The sequence below is a fragment of the Cajanus cajan genome, chromosome 4 (assembly GCF_000230855.2).
Source record: "Cajanus cajan strain Asha chromosome 4, NIPB_CcT2T_4, whole genome shotgun sequence".
Classification (NCBI taxonomy): Eukaryota; Viridiplantae; Streptophyta; class Magnoliopsida; order Fabales; family Fabaceae; genus Cajanus; species Cajanus cajan.
Genome location: NC_138520.1, coordinates 53,497,957 through 53,519,938, shown reverse-complemented (window position 1 = coordinate 53,519,938; position 21,982 = coordinate 53,497,957). Strand labels below are relative to the sequence as shown.

The window sequence follows — 21,982 nt, the reverse complement described above, 5'->3', positions numbered from 1 at the left end:
AAGACCAAGGGGAACCCAGCAGAGGAGACCCACCAGATCCTGCTTAGTTTAACTACTGCTTATCGAGTTACGGGGAAAAAGGGAATTATTTGTATGCAAAGTTACATGAGGGGATTGGGTAAAGGAAGAATCCCGTAGGATTATGAGTAATTTTATAATTATTTCTGTTTGAGGAATTGATAATCCCATTAGATTTTGCATGTATTGAGAATGAGAAATATATATTTAATTTGTAAAAATGATGATCTGGGAGAGAGAACGAAATTGTAGAAAAGTGCCTCTGAGTTAGGTTTTGGAAAAATTGGGGGTTTTACTATTTGGGTTTAGATTCTATTAAATTGGTGATTTAATATGGTTTTATATTAATTTATAAATATTATTATTACATTATTTGGTAAAATTGATGATCTAGATGTGGATTCATTGTGAATTGCTTGAGGGGTATATGAACCACTATTTAGTGTGAGTTTTGTGTATGTGTTGTGGAATTGAGTTGTGAATGTGAATATGATAGTGGTTCCTCACACTTGTGACCAGGGGTGGCACGACCTTGGGCAAGAGATGCTACAGGCGTGACCTTGGCATAGTATGGGATGGGTGATTCCTCATGTATTTGTCGGGGGTGGCACGACCTTGGGCAATAGATGCTACAGGCGTGACCTTGGTATAGGGTGGGATGTGTGAGGCAATTAATACTTATGTCGGGGGTGGCATGACCTCGGGCAAGAGGTGCTACAGGAGTGACCTTGGCATGGTATGGTATAGGTGATTCCTCATGCTTATGTCGGGGGCGGCATGACCTTGGGCAAGAGATGCTACAGGCGTGACCTTGACATAGTGTTAATTGCAAGATTTGTGATGGATTGGTGTGATTGTGAAATTGTGATGTGAAGTTGATGCATGATTGATAGAATTATGATATGTAGAAATAATTGTAAATATTTCATTATGTAATGAGTTATGATGAGATTACATTGTGGTGTGTTTGTATGTGCTTTACACATAAATGTTTTCTTTTTTCACCGTATAATTTGTGGATGTTTTAGGTGAGGAAGATCCGGCTTTTTGAGTGGCCTCTAGAATGTCAACAATTGAATTGTGGGTGTGCTCTAGTATTGTGACATCAGGGCAAAGGATTCTAGGATATAAATTGTTTATATGCATTTCGAGTTGTACCTTTTCTTTTGAAAACAATTTGTAAACTCTTAAGTTTTACTTTCCAAATTTTATTTTCAATTATTTTGGATATTGAAAAACAATTATGAAGGTTTTATGTGAACCCTTTTACCAACGTTGAAAATTTTATACTTTAGTTTATTTACATTGTTACAATATATATGTGTTGGGGTAGTAAGGGTGTCACATTTAGTGGTATCAGAGCAGGTCGATCTAATCGGTCGTGAGTTATAAGTCTACTATACTTGTTTGGCAGATGAATGATGGAATGAATTAATTGTGTAACTTGTTGATATGCTAGTGTGATGATTGATTAAGTTTGTTATATATTTAATTATAGTATAATTGTTAACTCTTCTTTGGATCAGAAGAGCAATGGCAAGAGGTAGGAATGATCGTGCAATCGTTGATGCTCTACAAGCGATGGCTCAAGCTCTAGGTACTTTGAACCAACGACCAGAGGTAGATTGGCTGGAGAGATTCCGGCGAAATAATCCGCCAAGCTTCCGTGGAGATTATAATCCTGACGGAGTTGCTGACTAGATTTTTGAAGTTGAAAAGATATTCCAAGCTATGGGATGTCCTTTGGTGCAAAAGGTGACTTTGGCTGCCTTCATGCTTTCTGGAGAGGCTGGGGTCTGGTGGCAAGGTACTTTGTAGAGAATGATGGCTGCAGGTACCCAAGTGAATTGGGAGAATTTCAAGTAGCTATTCTTGGAGAAATACTTTCCACGAGATGTGAGACATAGGAAACAAGTGGAATTCCTTGAGTTAAAGCAAGGAGAGGATTATGTAGCTTAGTATGTGACTAAGTTTGAAGACCTGGTTAGATTCTGTCCCATGTATGATGGTCTGGGTAATAAAGAGGACAAGTGTGTGAAGTTTATGAGTGGTCTTCGCCTTGAGATCAAACAAGTTTTCAATTACCAAGGGATCACTCAATATCATGAATTGATAAACAAATATCGAGTTTATGATGATGACAACCGTGCTAGAGTAACTCATTATAAGAGTGGAGGACCCATGAAGAATCATAATAAGTTTGGGTCATCTAGTAAAGGTAAACCTTACACCAAGTATGTTGGGGATTCGAGTTCTAAAGTGAATAACCAAGGTTTTGTGCACCACAGGAACCAAGCTCCAATGGCTAGTCAAACTTCTAGAGGGGTAAGTGTGGGTTCTGTTCCATACAACAACTGCTTCAATTGTGGGGAGCCAGGTCATAAGGCGTATGAGTGTCAGGTGTCAAGAGTAATAACATGTTTTAACTGTCAAGAGAAAAGACACAAATCTCATGAATTCCCTAAGAACAAGAAAGGAACAACAAGAGCTGGAGGGAGCGCTAGCAAACCTAGGGCGATAGGAAGGGTGTTTGCCTTAAGTGGTGTTGAAGCTACTCAATCCGAAGACTTAATCCAGGGTATATGTTTCATCAATGGAACTCCTCTAATTATTTTGTATGACTCTAGTGCAACTCACTCTTTCATATCACATGCGTGTGTGTCCAAGTTAAAATTACATGTTTCTTCCTTGTCTTTTGAATTAATAGTAGAGACACCAACTAGTGGTTCAGTTTCTACTTCTGATGCCTTTTTAAAGTTTCCTTTGAGTATTGATGGTAGAAATTTCATGGTTGACTTAATTTGTTTGCCTCTAAGTCAGCTAGATGTTATTCTAGGTATGGACTAGTTATCTTTCAATCATGTCCTTTTTAATTGTGCTGATAAATCTAGTGTTTTTGGCGACCCTGTTAAAAAGTGAGTAAGGACTATTTGACTGCCAACCAAGTTAAGGTATCTTTGCAAGAGGATGCCCAAGTGTACATGTTGTTAGCTTCTTTGAATTTTGAGAGTAATGTTTTGGTGAATGAACTACCTATTATGTGTGACTTTTTGGATGTCTTCTTTGATGATATGTCTAGCTACCACCTACAAGACAAGTAGAGTTTTCCATAGACTTAGTACCAGGAACATGACCTATTTCTATTGCACCTTATAGGGTGTCACCCGTAGAGTTAGTAGAGCTTAAGAAACAAATAGAAGACTTGTTGGAGAAGCGGTTTGTGAGGCCTAGTGTATCACCTTGGGGAGCACCCATACTCTTAGTTAAGAAGAAGGATGGTAGCATGAGATTGTGTGTAGATTACCGCCAATTAAATAAGGTAACTATTAAGAATAAGTATCCATTACCTAGGATAGATGACCTTATGGACTAGTTGGTGGGTGCTAATGTATTTAGTAAAATTGACCTTAGATTGGGGTACCATTAGATTAAAGTTAAGGGTGAGGATGTACCCAATTCAACATTTAGGACTTGATATAGACATTATGAGTATCTAGTAATGCCTTTTGGTGTGAAGAATGCTTCTGCAATTTTTATGGATTACATGAACCGAATTTTTCATCCGTACTTGGATAAATTTGTAGTTGTCTTCATAGATGACATACTAGTTTATTCCAAGACTAAAGAGGAACATAAGAAACACTTAAAGGTAGTACTTCAAACCCTCAGGGAGAGACAGCTTTATGCCAAGTTGTCTAAGTGTGACTTTTGGCTAGAGGAGGTGAGTTTCTTCGGACATGTGATTTCTAGTGAGGGTATAGCAGTAGATCCATCTAAAGTTGAGGTGGTGCTTAAGTGGGAGGCACCCAAGTCATTTAGTGAGATTAGGAGCTTCCTTGGATTGGCTGGGTATTATAGAAGATTCATAGAGGGATTCTCTAAGTTAGCATTACCCTTGACAAGTTTAACTAGAAAAGGAGTTGTGTTTGTGTGGGATAGTAAATGTAAGAATAGTTTCCAAGCCCTTAAGGAGAAATTGACTAGTGCACCCGTGTTAGTGTTGCCTGACCTTAGTAAGACTTTTGTGGTTTATTGTGACGCTTCTAAGATGGGTTTGGGTGGAGTGTTAATGCAAGAAGGAAAGGTTGTATCTTATGCATCTAGACAACTGAAAAAACATGAGAAGAATTACCCCACCCATGATCTTGAATTAGCAATTGTGGTATTCACACTTAAGATTTGGAGACATTATTTGTATGGTTCAAAATTTGAGGTGTTTAGTGATCATAAGAGTCTTAGGTATTTATTTAACCAAAAGGAATTAAATATGAGGCAGAGGAGATGGTTAGAGTTCCTTAAGGACTATGATTTTGATCTTAGTTATCATCCGGGCAAAGCCAATGTAGTGGCTGATGCTTTAAGTAGGAAATTTTTGCATTTGTCTTCTCTTATGATTAGGGAGATGGACCTTTTGGCTCAATTTAGAGACTTGAGTTTGACTTGTGAGGTGACCCCTAGTAGTGTGAGACTAGGTATGACTCGGGTGACTAGTGATTTGTTGAGGGAAATTGGAGAAGCATAGTTAGTGAATTCATTTTTAGTGGCTAGACGTGATGCTATAGGACAAGGTATTGAAGGAGAATTTAATTTGGGTGTAGATAGAGTGTTAAGTTTTTTTTATTTTAAAAAATCTTGATAAGAGCATAAATAAGAAAGTGATTCGTTCTTGTTTTTCCTTATTTAACCTTCACGTAATAAAACAAAAGTTGTAAAATCAAAATTATTTGAAAGATTTTTTGTTGTGAACTATGATGTCTTTTAGTAATTTGTTTTGAGACTTGGTAAGTTATTGTCATATCAATATATAATTTTTTTTATCATGTTAATCATATTATATATTATATATATGTTATGTCCACATGTCTTATATTTTTTGATTTTTTCGTATCTGTCTCATGTTCAAATTTGTGCTGCATACTTTCTCTATTGAAAAATATTTTCTATTTTTAGTAGAAAAACTATTAAAAATAGTTATAACTTGTATCCAAACAAACTCAATAAAAGTTCATTTTTATGTTGTTTTTTCCCTTTATTTTAATACCATTAAAATTTCTTTTATCTCTCCAATGTTATAAGGTGGAACGACTGGTATGTAAAAAGTAAAAAAGTTTATGCATGTGATGTGTCATGATACATAATGGTGGGTAAAAGCATGAAATCAACTAGTGATGAACTGAATTATGTTAAATTAAACTAAATTATAAAAATTAATATAAGAGATTCACTTATGTCAAGAGTAAGTCTATTTAAACTTACTTCACTCAATAATTTGTGTTCCATATCAAATTTTAATGATTCCACCGTTAAATTAAAAATTCTTAATATATAGATCAAGTCTGCAAATTTAAAAAAATTTGAAAATTATTTGATACTTTATTTCATTAATTCAAATTGACGGATAATCATAAAAATATTTTATACATCGATTTGAATTTATATAAAAAAATATCAAATAATTTTTAAATTCTATAAAATTGATAACTTTTAATTCAACTATTAGAATGTTAGAATTTAATGTAAAATATGCGTTATTGAGTACAATAAATATAAATAAACTTAACCTTAAATAAGTGAATCTTTCTTTAAAAAGTAAATTGAATTATTTTTTCAAAGAAAATTTAATTATTTTTATGAAAGGGTAAAAATTGGAGGTTAAAAAATGATCTATTTTGATGGATTTGTTGGAAGGCCCAACAACGTGAGCTTCAAAAAGTAGCCGAAAAACAAATTGTTGCAACTTGGTTGGACCTAAAGTACTAACCGGACTGAGACAACCACTAGTTTTTAAATTTAAAACTTATCGGGTCTATTTAACTCAATAATTTTTTTTCATATTTTCTTTTTTAAATTTAAATAAAATATAAATAAAATAAAATAGACAAAATTAACCTATCTAAACTAATTCCATTTAAAACATTAAAATAATTTAACTTCAATTCAGATTACACTTCAGTTAAAAATTTTAAAATACAGTTTCGCACAGCTCATTGAAGATAAAAAAAATAATTCAATTCAATCAATTTTTTTTTTGTCAGCATTCATGTTGTCAATTCTTAATGACAGAAGAAAAAAATTTGTACAGCATAAATTATTTGGACTTTACTTTAGTGTAGCTCACAAACTGTCAACTTACTGAAGTAGTAGCTAGACGAAAATTTTAAAATTGAATAACTTGCGAAGTCGCTACATACTAACTTATTAAAATTTTAAAATTGAATAATATATATATATATATATATATATAAAAGGAGCATATCAAGTGAGAGAGAATTTATTATGAGAAATAACTTTAGATTAATTTCTTCTCACTTGATTAAATCCTAAATTTTCTCTCACTTAATTAATATAAAGATTATATTTTAACTCTCTCATCTCTCATAATAAATTTCTTCTCATTTGATATGTTCCCTGTATATATATATATATATATATATATATATATATATATATATATATATATATATATATATATATATATATTATATTTGCAAATTTTCATGTACCCTAAAGTGTTTGGAAGTGGAGGTCCTAGCAAGGCTGCATGTAAAGCTGAAAATGCTTAGCAGTTGGTGGTGAGATGGTTAGATTTGCAATATCTATCCACAATAGTATGGGTCGATGGAATCAGTACCGAGTTTGTCAATTAGCAATAACAGAAACTGCTTGACATTAATTTCATTGAATTTGACTTTAATCCTAACTTTAATTCACCGTTTCTAAATGCCTAACTCGTATTCATAGAATAAATATGTCACTTTCCAAACTAAAAACTCATTTGTCTAAGAAAGTCTTTTAATGCGAATGAGAATATGCAAGGTTTTGATGTTCAAGAGAAAAAAAAGATAGGTATAATTTTTTTTAAGTGTCTTTACTCTTTAGTGTTACTTTTTAATTGAAGTTAAAATTTCACTTTGATGATATATATAAATAAATATTACTCTAAGAGAGCATTTGGAAAGAGAGAAATTTTTATACTTTAAAATTATAATTCTTAAAAATTATAAATCCTAATAATCATGATTATTAAGAATAACTAAAATTTATTTAATTTTTTTTATAAAGATTCTTGTGAATATTTATATAAAATTCACAAAAATTTTAAAAAATTTATGTTTGGTTACAATAATATATTTTTTGATATATATATTTACAAAATATCCTTTATTAAAATAAATTCATTAGATATGTTTATTTTCTAAAATTTTATTACAAATATGATATTAAACTATTTTTAAAAAGTTAAAAATTTATAGTTAAAATCATTTAAATATAAAATTCAACAAAAAAATAAACAAAGAAAAAAGTTACATTATAATTAACAAGAATAAAAGTATATTATTTCATTTTATTTGAATAAATAAACAAATAAATAAATAAAATTAGTAAATACTATTTTAAACTATAGAAACAAAACAAATTTTAATAATCTTATTAAAATTGAAAATGTCAAGAAATAATAAGATATAAGAAAGAGAGAAATAAATAGGAATATGGTAAGAAGAGAGAGAGAGATAGGGAAAGAGGAAGATAGGAGGAGTAAGAGTGAGAGGGATAGAGAGAGAGAAAAAATAGAAGAATAGAGAGAGAGAAAAAAAAAAGTGGGAGAGAGGGAGAGGGAGATGGGGAGATAGGGAATGAGAGTGAGAGAGATAGAGGAGAAAAGAGAAATAGAATAAGAGAGAAAAATATATTTTTTATTTTAAAAAGGATATGATGATATTTTTATATACATACAATTTTCTCTCTAACTTGGAAAAGTTAGATTCCTATGTCTCCCATAGAAGTGTTTTTATGGAAAAATGGAATAAAAATAGTTCTTAAAACTATATTCTTGAGAGTATTTTTTTTTTTTAAATAACAATCAAACATGAAAAACAAAAATTTTTAATTTAATTTTTTTAAAAAAGTTAAACTATACCTAATACCTCCTAAATAGAAAAAAATCACTAATTACCTTTAAGAGAATAAGTTTTATACTTTCCCATATGTCTTAAACATAACAAATATTTAACCATGCTCCAAAGTTTTATTTCATCAGACGTATAGGCAAATAAAGTATAAGGATTATCTTTGCTTAAGAGTCATGTAAAGTGACTTTCTTCATCTTTTTCATCAACTTTGCATTCTCCCATTAATCTTGCATGATATTTTGAGATAAATAACTGCTTTTTATCACCCTTATTTATCATCTTTCATTACTGACTTTTTCTTTTATTTATTTCTCTCTCTCTTTATCTTCTAGTTCTCAAGGTTTTTTTAATGTTCCTGTTTCTAATTTTTTTATTCTATTAAAATGTTAATAATTCTAAATTTTTTCGCTACACATTTGTAATTTTTTTGTTATTTATTTAATTATACTAAATTACATTTTTTCTTTAATTTTATCAATTTATAATTTTAGTCTATTTTAAAATAAAGATATTTAATCTCCATATTTTAAAAAATATAAAATTTTGATCGTTATAAATTATTTTAACATTGTTTAATAACATGTCATTACTTAAGTATTGTGACATGTGAAGATAAAATTTTAAAAATAACATACAAAAAATATTTTGTATATATTTTAATGAGTGATAAATATTTATTTTTATTAATAAATCTTAATTATATCTATAATTTTTAATAATTTTTATCTTCAAATGTTATATTATTAAATATCATAATTGCTTAAATATGAATAAAACATTAAAATTTAATTATTAATAGATGTTAATATGATAAGAAGATCAAAATTTTGTATTTTTAAAATCAAAAGGACTAAATGTCTCTATTTTAAAATAAAGGGGCCAAGATTATAAATTTGTGGGCTGGTAATAAAGGAAGTGAAAAAATGGCATGCATGAATTGGGATAAAATTAGGGGAGCAAAGAGTAATGGTGAATTGGGTATAAAAAATGTCACAAAATTCAATGTATGTCTACGAGCAAAATAAAGGTACAACTTATTCCATCAAGAGGACACACATTATGGGGGAGATGTTATAATGTATTTATTTACGAATTAAGATGGGATGTTTTGGTTAGCTCACGTATTGTATCTATATATCTGTATCTGTAATTTTTCCACAGTTAAAATTAGAATGTTCAAAAACAGATTAATCTTCGGATATTGATGTTGTGTATTCTTCGTTTTCTTCGTCGACCTCTCCCAATTTGGAACTCTCAATCAAATATTACTGAAGAAAATCCATCTCAGCAATGTTGTACTCCACCAGAACATAACTGACATCTTTAGTTCTATGCTCCTGCAGGAAATGAGCTCAAGAAATGTCCCAATTTGGAACTCTCAATCAAATATTACTGAAGAAAATCCATCTCAGCAATGTTGTACTCCACCAGAACATAACTGACATCTTTAGTTCTATGCTCCTGCAGGAAATGAGCTCAAGAAATGTGTTAATGATATTGATGATAAAAAACATAAACGTAACTCTTATGAGGATGATTATAGTAGCTCTGATGAGGATGACTCTCCCGAGAAAATCCCCTCTCATTAAATTGCCATGGATGATATTCTTATCATTACAGATGATAACGACAGGGATGTTGCCACTTTTACGTATAGAAGTCCTAGAAAGTTTAAGTTTTCTCTAACTGAATTGATGTTGTATCATTTATGCAATTTTAAGTTATGTGACCTATTTGTTGGACAAAACAAGATTTATGATTTTAAAATGAGGCTGGTGAATATGAAAAATGAATGGGACGTCGGGATTACTCTTTCAATGGTAGAGTGTCAATCCATTGTAAAGATGCCATCTTCTGAATTTGTTAGAATCTGTAGGGATCTCTTGAGCACTTATGGTTCTAAAGGTAATTAGTTTTGCTTTGGATTTGTTAGTGTTTGTTTTTGTTTAAAAGGTTATGTTCATCAATGATTGTCTTGTGGTGTATCTTGAAGTTGTTGGTGACTAAAGAGAATGTTGAATTTTTTACCAACGGATTTGTTGAAACTGGAAATGGTCAAGATGAAGTTACGGACATAGAGATGAAAACTTGTGTGAAAAAGGTGAGAAACTGTACCTTGTTATGTCGAGTTTTCATCATGTTTCATGATCATAATGTTTTGGTTTTAATGTTTTAGCATGAAGGAGTTACCGTGATAGAGATGAATGAGCTTGTCCTAGCGGAGTTTTCACCGAAAAATTTGAAGAATTTCGCCTAGAGGGCAATACCGTTGTCTCAAATTTTGCTTATAACAACCTGTTTTGGAACAGCCCGTTCCGTTTTGGGAACAGCCCGTTCCGGTCTCGGAATAGACCGTTATGGGCTATCAAAACTAGCTTTTTTTTAGGCTTTAGGTCTTCTGATGTCATGTTTCCATGCTTCGAGAGCTCCTTTCCTTCACAACGGAGGTCCATTTCCTTGTTTGTGTGCCCCCCGGACGAAATTGGGTGTCTACAGCTGCCCCTCTTTACTTGTCCTTTGGAGTAGCTATGTGTTGCTTTTCCAAAGGCAAGTAAAGACGTAGACATTTCGTCCGGGTCTCCTTCTCGTCTCTTTTGTGTTGGCGCTTCTACGTTCCTTCTCTTGGATAGGTTTATTTGCTCGTGTCCTCACCCTTTAGAGCAATTGAGTGTTGGTTGCATACTCTATTGGGTAGCAAGACTGACGAACTGTACACCTAATCTTTGATCTTTAAGTAGATGCTCGTTGTTTCTCTTGTGATAGTTCGTTCCTTTATTTGTAGCTTGTTGAAGAGGGAGTATTTTCGTAGCTCAGCTTCCCTCACGGCTTTGTCGTATACCGGATTGGGAGATGACTACAGTCTCTCTAGACCTTTCCCTCACGGCTTTGTCGTATACCGGATTGGGAGGTGAGTACAGTCTCTCCAGACCTTTCCCTCACAGCTTTGTCGTATACCAGATTGGGATGTGAGTACAGTCTCTCCAGACCTTTCCCTCACGGCTTTGTCGTATACCAGATTGGTATGTGAGTACAGTCTCTCCAGACCTTTCCCTCACGGCTTTGTCGTATACCAGATTGGGATGCGAGTACAGTCTCTCCAGACCCTAGTATTTTCGTAGCCTCTTCAGGCCCTAGTATTTTCGTAGCCTCTCCAGGCCCTAGTATTTTCGTAGCCTCTTCAGGCCGTATTATTTTCGTAGCCTCTCTAGGTCGTAGTATTTTCATAGCCTCTCCAGGCCGTAGTATTTTCATAGCCTCTCCAGGCCGTAGTATTTTCATAGCCTCCACAGGTCGTAGTATTTTCATAGCCTCTTCAGGCCGTAGTATTTTTGTAGCCTCTGCAGGCCGTAGTATTTTCGTAGCCTCTTCAGGCCGTAGTATTTTCATAGCCTCTCTAGGCCGTAGTATTTTCATAGCCGCTCCAGGCCGTCTGCTAGTGCTGATGATGTGATTGCCCCTTGACGAGGATTGTTGGTAAGTGGTGCCTTTGTGTTGGTGGGCAAAGGAGTAGATGGTTGACAAAGATTCTGGTGTTGCCCCTGCCATGTGAGTATTGTGATGCCTCTCCAGGCGTCTGCTTGTGGTAGCTTTTTTTTTCTAAATCTCATTTTTTGTTTAGCTTCGGCTCTTTCATGTTTGAAGCTTGCCTTTTTTGCTATTTTTTCTAAATGCTTCAGCTTTTTCAACATTTGTGAAGCTTGCCTTTTTCTGATATTGTTTTTTCTTTTTTATTGTCATCATTGGTGGAGGGATCTATTCCCATGACGTTATTTGCTGGATCTTTATTGAGGAGTATTATTTTGGAAGCCACTCTTGGCTTTGGTAGGAAAACATTCCTGGTCTTGGCATTTTCATGAATCTTTCATCATTCGGTTGAGGAGTAGGGCGCGATGGCCTCTTCATGCTTATGGGTTTGCTTATTTGGTTGATTCTATTCCACTATTGATATGTATTTGCTTAGTGGGCACATAGAATCACTTGGGGTTGCCATTTGACACTGCTTCGACTCATGCTTGGCTAGTGAGCTTTTACGAGTGCTTTGTCCTGATGAGTCTTTCTGACCTATAGCAAGTAGAATGCATGGATGCATGGATGCAATGAAAATGAAAGACAAGAATGATTCTTTTATTTATTTTTTTTTGTGTAACGCCCTTCCATATGCCCCTAACTCATATGCATGCGATGCAGTTTATGCTCATGTGTTTATTCCTAAAGATGCAATTCATTTTTTTTATGTCGGGAAACTAACCTGTACGCATTAAGGTTAATGTTGACGATTTCTTTCTATCCCTGTCAATCTTGATTACTGTCGGGATATGTTCTTTTGAGCCCAAGCTTCAGTGGCTCCTTGACTATCCAGTCGATGTGTGGTCAAGCGTCTCTAACCTCTATTTGAGGACATCTCGGCCTTCTCTCTGTGAGTATTCACTGTGCATTTTCCGTGTATCTTTTCAGTGCTATTTAAATGCCATAAGGGTCAAGAGAAAAGAAGGAAGGAATGTTATTATTATTATTTTTTTTTTCAAAAGGGTTGTTAGAAGGGATTTTTCAAAAAGGGTTTTTTAGAAGAAGGGCTGGCCAAGGTAGGCCTTCGTGTTTAGGGTTATTAAACAAAATGTATTTGTTGCAAGGAAGTTATCATTGTGTTTTAGCCTTTTGGAAAGTGGAGTGATGACTTGGGGTCGCGCTCTGATTGAATGATTCCCTTGAGCTGTCTTTCGGTTTTCAACTCAAGTTGCTGCTTTAACGTCTTAACTTTTGCCTAGGTCACTCGGGATGTGTTTCCTAGCAGAAATTTTTCTTTTGATCTTTTTCTTTTGCCTAGGTTACCCATTTTTACTTGGGGATTGCCTAACAGATCTTGCCCTAACTTTTGCGCAGCCCCCTTAGTGGGTTTCCTGCCAAGCCTTCATTTTTTTTTTGCAGCACTCATAAGGTATGGGATGACTTTATTTTATCAAACCCTAGTCATGTTTGAATTCCTGATTGATCCTTTATTATCCTTTCCATGCTATTATCGAGTAACATCTTTGTCGCAAATACATTTTGTTTATTAAGGGTTGATGGATGAGGCCTAGAGTGAATATTTAAAGGGAGAAGAGAAACAAAAGAGTGTTATGGCATTTAAAACAGTACTTTCAATTTACACGTGCCCCTTTAGCAAAGCTCGAAGGCCCGGGCATGCCTTGAGTTCGTGATTCATACACAGAGAGATAGACAGAGGTTGCCCTCTAGAGAGTCATGAATGATTTGATAATTTCCAAAAGAAAACCTTTCCACTTGCTTGAACGTCGGTGTTTTTCATTTGGAGTGAAACCTTTGTGAATTCTTGCTTTCAAAGGGAATACTCGAGCCACCTTTTGATTCCAACTTAGATACACATTTCTTATTTTTATATATCCCTACTTTTGCATAGGACGTATCCTATCGGGATTTTGATTTTGATTTTTTTTTTCACCCTAATTTTTGCCTAGGACGCCTTTTACGGGTTTTCATCCTAACGGGTTTTTTTGTATGCAATGTCTTTATTCTTCAATTGGGTTTTGTCATGTAATTCCCTAAAAAGCAAGGATTCGTCTATTCTTGACCGTTCCTCTTATCCCGACAGTTGTTGTTTTCGCATGAGAAATTCTCGATGTTTGAATCGTCAATTTGGGCGTGTGATGCCCCCAATTAATGATAAGTGTTCCCCGATTTGATGTGTCAGGTTCGCATTTGATTACAGTAATTTCCATTATCCGGCTAACACGCACAAATTAGATTTCCCTTTTTATTCTTATTTATTAATTACAAGGAAGGCGTGTTATCTATATGAAAGGTAAAATAGGATGCAAAGACATATGAGAAATTCGATGGATATCATTCTCATTAATTTTTGTTTAGAGAACATTCTTTGCATACTATTATATGTGCCTTCCATTTCTAATGAATGTATGCTAATGCACTATCCTAGGAGATGCATGATATTTATTTTTTATCTAAATTTTATCATGTTTTTTTTTACTAAGGGTTATGATGCATGATTTTTTTTCTATATTTTTTTTTTTGAGATAGACTACCCTATATGATGCTTTAGAGTTAGGGTATATAGAAGGGAGTTAAATTTTTATCATATTTTTTTATTAATATCTATTTGTTTATAATTCTTCTCTATTTGAAATAAATAAACACAAACAAATGCAACACACATATGCTCAAACAAATGTACACCCGCGAACAGTCACGTTTAAATCCTTGGTTTGTGGTCCGTGCAAGAAAAGTGCATTGTATAGGAAAGTTCTAATCTCACTAGTCTTAAGGCCCCCAAGGTGCCCCCATTATAGGGACCCAGTATCTCTGTCGCCGTCACCTGGCAAACTCTAAGGTCTGTCGCAGTATTTCGGGCTAGAGTAACCGGTTATCACCTTGAGTGTGATTTTCGACAAGGCTTGCAGGCTCCAAGGCCAAACTTGGGCCGGTCGTACGTCAACCACTCCCTATGTTTATTACCCTCATGCCCCCAGGTGTAGGGGGAACTGTTGTGTGCAAAGGTTTGTGTACAATTTTTATCTCAAAAAGTGCAGAATTTAAATAAGAAAATAGATATTAAAGTCAAACAAATAAAGCAAACAAAGTAAAGGGGAAAAATATTTAAATTATTATTTTTATTTTATTAACTTCATCAATTAAATGGGCCTAACCCTCTTAAAACGTCCCCAGTGGAGTCGCCATCTGTCGCAACCCGAAAATTTTCGATCTCGCGACTAATGGTTTAGACATCTTTTTAAAAGTCTCATTAATTAAGGAATGTCCGGACACCAGACTAATCCTTAATTAATGGTTTTGAAAATAGGTTCATGGAGTCGCCACCAATATTTTACTCAAAATATTGGAAAAAGAAAAGGTTTTTAAAGATCCAACAATGGCCTTGATAACCAGAATTGGGTTCGGGGGTCGGTTACGTATAGGGAAGGTATTAAACACCCCTACAGCGCCCTTAATCAGTACCCTATGATGAAGTTAACATAATAAAAATTAATAAATTAAATATTGAATCCCCTTTATTAATATTTATTTACATATTTAAAATACAAATTAAACGATTAACCCTAAAATATCTACATTATGAAATTTGTTATAACAAAAAAAAAAGATAAAGATGAGAAATAAAAGAGAGAGAAAAAGATTGACTGAAATACCTCTTGAACGAGCTTTATTGAATCTTCAAATATGGAGAAGGTGCTTTGTGGCGACCTTTCACACTACAATATGCCTCACAGATCTCAAGAAATACAATAGGAGGGAGAAAGAAAATAGAGATGCGACACAAATCTCAAGAAATACAATAGAAGGGAGAGAGATAGAGAATTTTCGTGCTCAAAGGAGTCTTATTCAAAATTTCTCTGGCCGCCCATGTGAACTGTGCCCAAGGCCTCTATTTATAGGAATCAGAAGGGGACTAGAACGACTCGTTCCGGATTCAGAACGGCCCGTTCTGGGCTAGTCCGTTGTGGGCAAAATAAGAATCTGGAACGGCCCGTTCCAAAAGTGGAACGGCCAGTTCTGGGTTCGAATTTTACTTAAAGAAAGTTGTTCTGGAACGGCCTGTTCCAACCAAGGGGAACGGCCCGTTCCAGTTTTAGAACGGCCCGTTCTGGGCAAGGTTGTTATAGGTAAAATAAAAACCTGGAACAGCCCGTTCCGAAAGTGGAACGACCCATTCTGAAAGTGGAACGGCCCGTTCTGGGTTCAAATTTTTCTTATAACAACCTGTTTTGGAACGGCCCGTTCCGGTTTGGGAACAGCCCGTTCCGGGCTATCAAAACTAGCTTTTTTTTAGGCTTTAGGTCTTCTGATGTCATGTTTCCATGCTTCGAGAGCTCCTTTCCTTCACAACGGAGGTCCATTTCCTTGTTTGTGTGCCCCCCGGACGAAATTGGGTGTCTACAAGGCTTAGGCTAAATTTTACATGTTAGGCTTGTTTTCCTCCATTTTTTTTCAAGGAATTGATTTAGCTAGGTCTCACCATCACTTGGTGAACCTAACTAAACCAATTTTAAGAGTTTTGAATTGGATTAAATGTATGAGACAAGCATTGTAACATCCCGAATTTTCTACTAGTATAATGATTAATTATTATTTATTTTGATATTTATGGAGATTATTTTCTTATACTTATTTTAATGGGTTTTATAGGATATTTTAAAGGTTTTTAATAATTATTAGTATTTTAATAATAAATATTTATGAAAATTATTTTTGGATAATATTTTGATTTTTAGTAGCCTAGAGTGAGTCGTTCTCAAACTAGAACGGGCAGTTCTAGACTCCTAAAATGGCCTATAAAGACTAGACTAGAACGAGCCATTCCAACACATGATTCTATGAGTAAAATGCGAAGCTAGAACGGGCTGTTCCAATTTGGTAAAAGGTCGTTCCAGATATGGTCGTTGTATGTAAAATGTGATTTCAGAATGGGTCGTTCTAGTTTTTGAACAGACCATTCTGAATGTGAAATTTACGCATGACAAACGAGTCCAGAATAGGCCATTCTGGATTTGAAACGGGTCATTCTAAAGACTCTTAAAATCTATAAATAGAGCACTTTGGTAGTGTTTTTGGACATACTCTCTAGAGACCAAAGAGAACCAAGAGAAGGAGTTTGACCAGATTTCTCTCTAGCTTCGTCTTCTGCTCATCCAGGTAAGGGGGAAGTGAGAAACCTCGCTCGGGGGTGTGGGAGTAATTCTTGGGTAGTAGGATTGGCCCCTAGTCCCTTACTTTATGCACTTCTAGGAACAGGCAAAATATGATTGTTTTTTGTTTTGCTTGTTGAATCTTCTGTTGCGTTCCTTGTGTGATGTAGAGTATAAATATGTAATTGATTTCAAAATTAGATAATTTTTGATATGAATTAGAGTGCTCTGTGGGTTCCTGTGCGAAACCCTATGAGGAATAATTTATAAGTATCATTATGTGAAATATGAACAAATGACATGAGACATAATGTGAATGAAATGTGCTATTGTGAAACGTGATGTAATGAGATAAGCTATGAGAATGTGAAATGTGATGAAATGAGATAAGTTATGACTATGAGAATGTGAAATGTGTTAAATGTGATAAGACCTGAAATTTCATGACAAGTGAAATGTTGAGTCAATGAAATCGTGAATGTGTGACATGCATCATGTGCACATATGAGCTAACAAGGTGTACCTTAGGGTCACTGGTGATGTAACAAGCTAACAAGGTGTACCTTAGGGTTACTGGTGATGTAACAAGCTAACAAGGTGTACCTTAGGGTTACTGGTGATGTAACAAGCTAACAAGGTGTACCTTAGGGTTACTAGTGATGTAACAAGCTAACAAGGTGTATCTTAGGGTCACTGGTGATGTAACAAGCTAACAAGTTGTACCTTAGGCTCACTAGTGATGTAACAGGCTCGCAAGGTGTACCTTGGGTCACCAATGATGAAATGATGAGATATGTGATGAGACACGTGACTGGCGCCACATGCATTTATGAGTCGAGTCCATGATATCATTGCATGATAAACGAGTGTACATGTGATACTGATTATGTACGTGTATTGTTTATATGTGATTGATGTTTATGACATGTAATATGTTTTTTGTGTGTGTGTGTGCTATCTAACCTTTATTTCTGCACCTGAACCTGAGTGAGATGTTTCTCACTCCCTTGTTGTTATTTGTTTGTGTTTAAATTGTGTTGTAGGTGATCATCAGCATGAGGATGTTGGTGATGAGGCTTAGGCTTCAGTTGGGCATGCTCTGATAGGATATGTGACATCGAGGCATAGCTAGGCTTAGTTTAAGATGCTATTTCCATTAACTATTTGAAAACTCAGCTTTATTTCTTGTAATTTCACTGACATGTTATTTGGATTAAGTTTATGAATGTGAACTATTTACCCTTATGTGGTTAGAGATTTCATTTTTAATGATGAAGAATTTTATTTTATTTTTATAATTATTGTATATGTATGTTGGGGTAGAGGGTATCACATTTAGTGGTATTAGAGCAGGTTGATCCAATCGGTCGTGAGTTATGAGTTTGTTATGCTTGTTTGGTATATGAATGATGGAATGAATTGATTGTAGAACTTATTGATATGGTAGTGTGATGATTGATTATGTTTGTTAATTATGTGTACTATTTTCTTAGATTATGGTTGATAGAAATGATCATGTGATTGCCGATGCCCTTCAAGCGTTAGCATAAGCTATGATTAATAACGATAGGGCTGGAGTCGCTCCTAACTGGTTGGAGCAATTTTAGCAAAATCATCCACCTACCTTCAAAGGAGGATATGACCTAGATGCTGCTATGAATTGGCTAACAGAGATCAAGAAGATCTTCAATGCCATGGAGTGTCCCCTCGCTTAGAAGGTGAGGTTGGCTACGTTCATGTTGATTGCTGATGGCCACTTTTGGTGAGAATGAGCACTTCAGAGGATGATTGATGGAGGGGTGCACTTGAATTGGGACAACTTCAAGGGGGTCTTCCTTGAGAAGTATTTCCCGGATGATGTGAGGAGTCAAAAGGAAGTGGAGTTCCTTGAGCTGAAGCAAGGGAATGACATTGTAGTAGAGTATGCTGCCAAGTTTGACTCATTGGTTCGTTATTGCTCCCACTATCATGGTGAGGGTGGTGAACGTGCTAAATGCATTAAGTTTGTGAATGGGTTACGTCCCAAAGTGAAAACAGCGATCAACTATCAGGAGACCTACCATTTTCCAACCTTAGTGAACAAGTGTCGCATCTTTGACCGTGACAACCGTGCACGGGCTGCTTTCTACAAGGGAGTTGGAGGTCCTATGCGTGCTACAAGTTCTAATGCTTCGAGTAGGAGTAAACCTTACTCCGCTCCTTCTAAGTTCCAAGGGAGTCAAGCTGCTGTTAGTGGGAGCAAGTCACATGTTGCAGGAAGCAAGCCTTATGCTGGAAGATCTGTGGTGAGTGGCACAGGGAGTGTTGGAGGCTCTGTTTCTACTCCCACGGATCAATGCAGTAAGTGTGGGCGACGTGGTCACACTAGCTATGAATGTCTTGACAAGGATGTCACATGTTTCAATTGTAGAGGAAATGGTCACATCAGCACCCAGTGTCCTAAACTGCCAAGACCACGTGTTACTGGATCAGATGTCCAAGTTAAGCGTCTAAAGGCTGTAGGGAGAGTATTTTCTCTTGGTGGTGCTGAAGCTGCTCGGTCAAAAAATTTGATACAAGGTACTTGTTTCATAGTTGAGACTCCTTTTATTCTACTATTTGATTCTGGTGCAACTCATTCCTTTATTTTTGTCTCTTGTGTCCAAAAGTTGGATTTGCCTATATCTTGTTTAGATTTTTTGATATGCGAGTATCTTGATACGAGGATAGATGACCTTATGGATTAATTAGTGGGTGTTTGTGTGTTTAGTAAGATTGACCTTAGGGAGTGATATCATCATATTAGAGTTGAGGATGAGGATATATCCAAGGCATTTTTATACTAAGTTATCTAAGTATGATTTTTGATTATATGAGGTGAGTTTTCTAGGTCTAGCAATTTCTAGCGGAGGTATAACGTAGATTTGTCTAAGGTAAAAGTTATGCTTAAGTGGGAGATACCTAAGTCAATTAGTGAGGATTATGAGTTTTCTTGGGTTAGCTGATTAATATAGGAGGTTCATCGGGGAAATTTTATAAGATAGTCGTACCTTTAACCAAATTGACTAGGATAGGAGTTGCCTTTGTGTAGGATGACAAATGCGAGAGTAGGTTCCAAACTCTTAAGGAAATATTGACCAGTGTTAATATTACCGGATTTTAGTAAGTCTTATGTGGTATAAAGTGATGCTTCTAAGAGGGGTTTGGATGGAGTGTTAATGTAAGAAGGAAGAGCAGTAGCTTATGTTTCTAGGCAATTGAAAATTCATTAGAGGAATTACCTTACCCATGACTTTAAGTTAGCGGTTGTAATATTTATGCTAAGGTTTGGAGACACTACCTATATGATTCTAAGCTTGAGGTATTTATTGATCGTTAGAGCCTTAAATATCTTTTGACCAAAGGAGATAGTTGAAATTTCTTAAGGACTAGGATTTTAATCTTAGCTGTTATCTAGGTGAAGCCAATGTGGTGACCGATGCTTTGAGTAAGAAACCTTTATATTTGCCTTTCCTTATGATTAGAGAGATGGATCTTTTAGTTCAAATTAGAAATTTAAGCTTGACTTATGAGGTTACCCTTAGTAGTGTGAGACTAAGTATGGTTCGAGTAACTAGTGGGTTGTCAAAGGAAAATCGGAGGAGCACAATTAGTTGATTCATTTTGGTGACAAGATATGAGGCTATAGGACAAGGTAATAGAGAGAAGTTTGCCTTGGGTATAGATGAAGTGGTAAGACTTTGAGACTGAGTATGTGTACCTAGTGAACTTATTCTTAGGTGTTTGATCTTTGGAGAGAATCATAGAAGTAAAACTAATGATATGGAAAACGCTTTGAGTAGGATGATCATTCACTTATCATCTTTGATGATTTAAAGATTGGATTTGATTGAAGAGTTTATAGACTTAAGCTTGATGTGAGAGCTTACCCTTAGAAGCATTGAATTGAGTATGTCGAAAGTGACTAGTGAAGTAATGGATGAGATTAGAGAAGCCTAGGAGTTAGATCCTTCCTTAGTGAACCAAGTGGAGAGGATTGGTAGGGGTATAGATAACCCTTTACAAGTAGAAGTTGATGGTGTTTTGGGGTTCAATGATAGGATCTATGTGCCTAGTAATCTTGAATTTAGGAAGATGATCTTAGAAAAAGGACATATGAATACTCTTAGCATTCATTTAAGAGCTACTAAGATATATCAGAGTGGCGCAATGGAAGCGTGGTGGCCTAAGGTGAAGAGAGGAGTAGAGGAATTTGTGTACTCATGTGTAGTATGCCATAAATCTAAGGTGGAACACTAGAAGTCTTTAAGATTTTTACAGCCTTTAGACGCCCTAGTTTGGAAGTGAGATTTTGTGTCTATGAACTTAGTTGTAGTTTTGCTTGATATGCTTAAGAAATTTGATCTTTTTTGGTTAGTGGATAGACTCACCAAGGTGGCTCACCTTACCCTTGTTGATATTAGATATTCTTTCCAGAGATTGATAGAGATGTACTTTAGTGAGGTAGTAAGGTTACACGAGATTTTCTACTAGTATAGTTTCTTATGGGAAATATTTAGGAAAGTGTTGCATGAGAATTAAAAAGTGATGCAAGGAGTCTACCCATTTCTGTTTACAGCTAAATTTCGGGGACGAAATTTCAAAAAGGAGGGGAGACCTGTAACATCCCGAATTTTCTACTAGTATAATGATTAATTATTATTTATTTTAATATTTATGGAGATTATTTTCTTATAGTTATTTTAATGGGTTTTATAGGATGTTTTAAAGGTTTTTAATAATTATTAGTATTTGAATAATAAATATTTATAAAAAAAAAATTGGATAATATTTTGATTTTTAGTAGCCCAGAACGGGCCGTTCTCAAACTGGAACGGGCCGTTCCAGACTACTAAAATGGTTTATAAAGACTAGACTGGAACGGGCCGTTCCAACACTTGATTTTGTGAGTAAAATGCGAAGCTAGAACGAGTCGTTCTGATTTGGAAACAGGTCGTTCCAGATATGGCCGTTGTATGTAAAATATGATTTCAGAACGGGTCGTTCTAGTTTTGGAACATGCCGTTTTGAATGTGAAATTTACGCATGACAAACGAGTCCAGAACGGGCCGTTCCGGATTTGAAATGGGCCGTTCTGGAGACTACTGAAATCTATAAATAGAGCACTCTGGCATTGTTTCTAGACACACTCTCTAGAGACCAAAGAGAACCAAGAGAAGGAGATTGACCAAATTTCACTCTAGCTTCGTCTTCTGCCCATCCAAGTAAGGGAGGAGTAACCTCGCTCGGGGGTGTGGGAGTAATTGTTGGATAGTAGTATTGGCCCCCAGTCCCTTGCCTGATGCACTTCTAGCCAAAATATGAATGTTTTCTGTTTTGCTTTTTGAATGTTTTGTTGCG

At 35.1% G+C, this 21,982-nt stretch overlaps 2 protein-coding genes across 2 annotated transcripts; both read left to right on the top strand.

Moving 5' to 3' along the window:
* The first annotated feature begins 9,523 nt into the window (after positions 1-9,523).
* On the top strand, positions 9,524-10,185 carry LOC145957364 (DNA sliding clamp PCNA-like). The gene is made up of 3 exons (XM_083073607.1): positions 9,524-9,833; positions 9,938-10,029; positions 10,105-10,185. The coding sequence occupies exons 1-3, from the start codon at positions 9,524-9,526 to the stop codon at positions 10,183-10,185; spliced, it is 483 nt and encodes a 160-aa protein (XP_082929733.1).
* An 8,202-nt stretch (positions 10,186-18,387) lies between these two features.
* Positions 18,388-19,329, top strand: LOC109807155 (uncharacterized). Its single transcript, XM_083073606.1, has 2 exons — positions 18,388-19,162; positions 19,277-19,329. The coding sequence occupies exons 1-2, from the start codon at positions 18,388-18,390 to the stop codon at positions 19,327-19,329; spliced, it is 828 nt and encodes a 275-aa protein (XP_082929732.1).
* Positions 19,330-21,982: the final 2,653 nt, after the last annotated feature.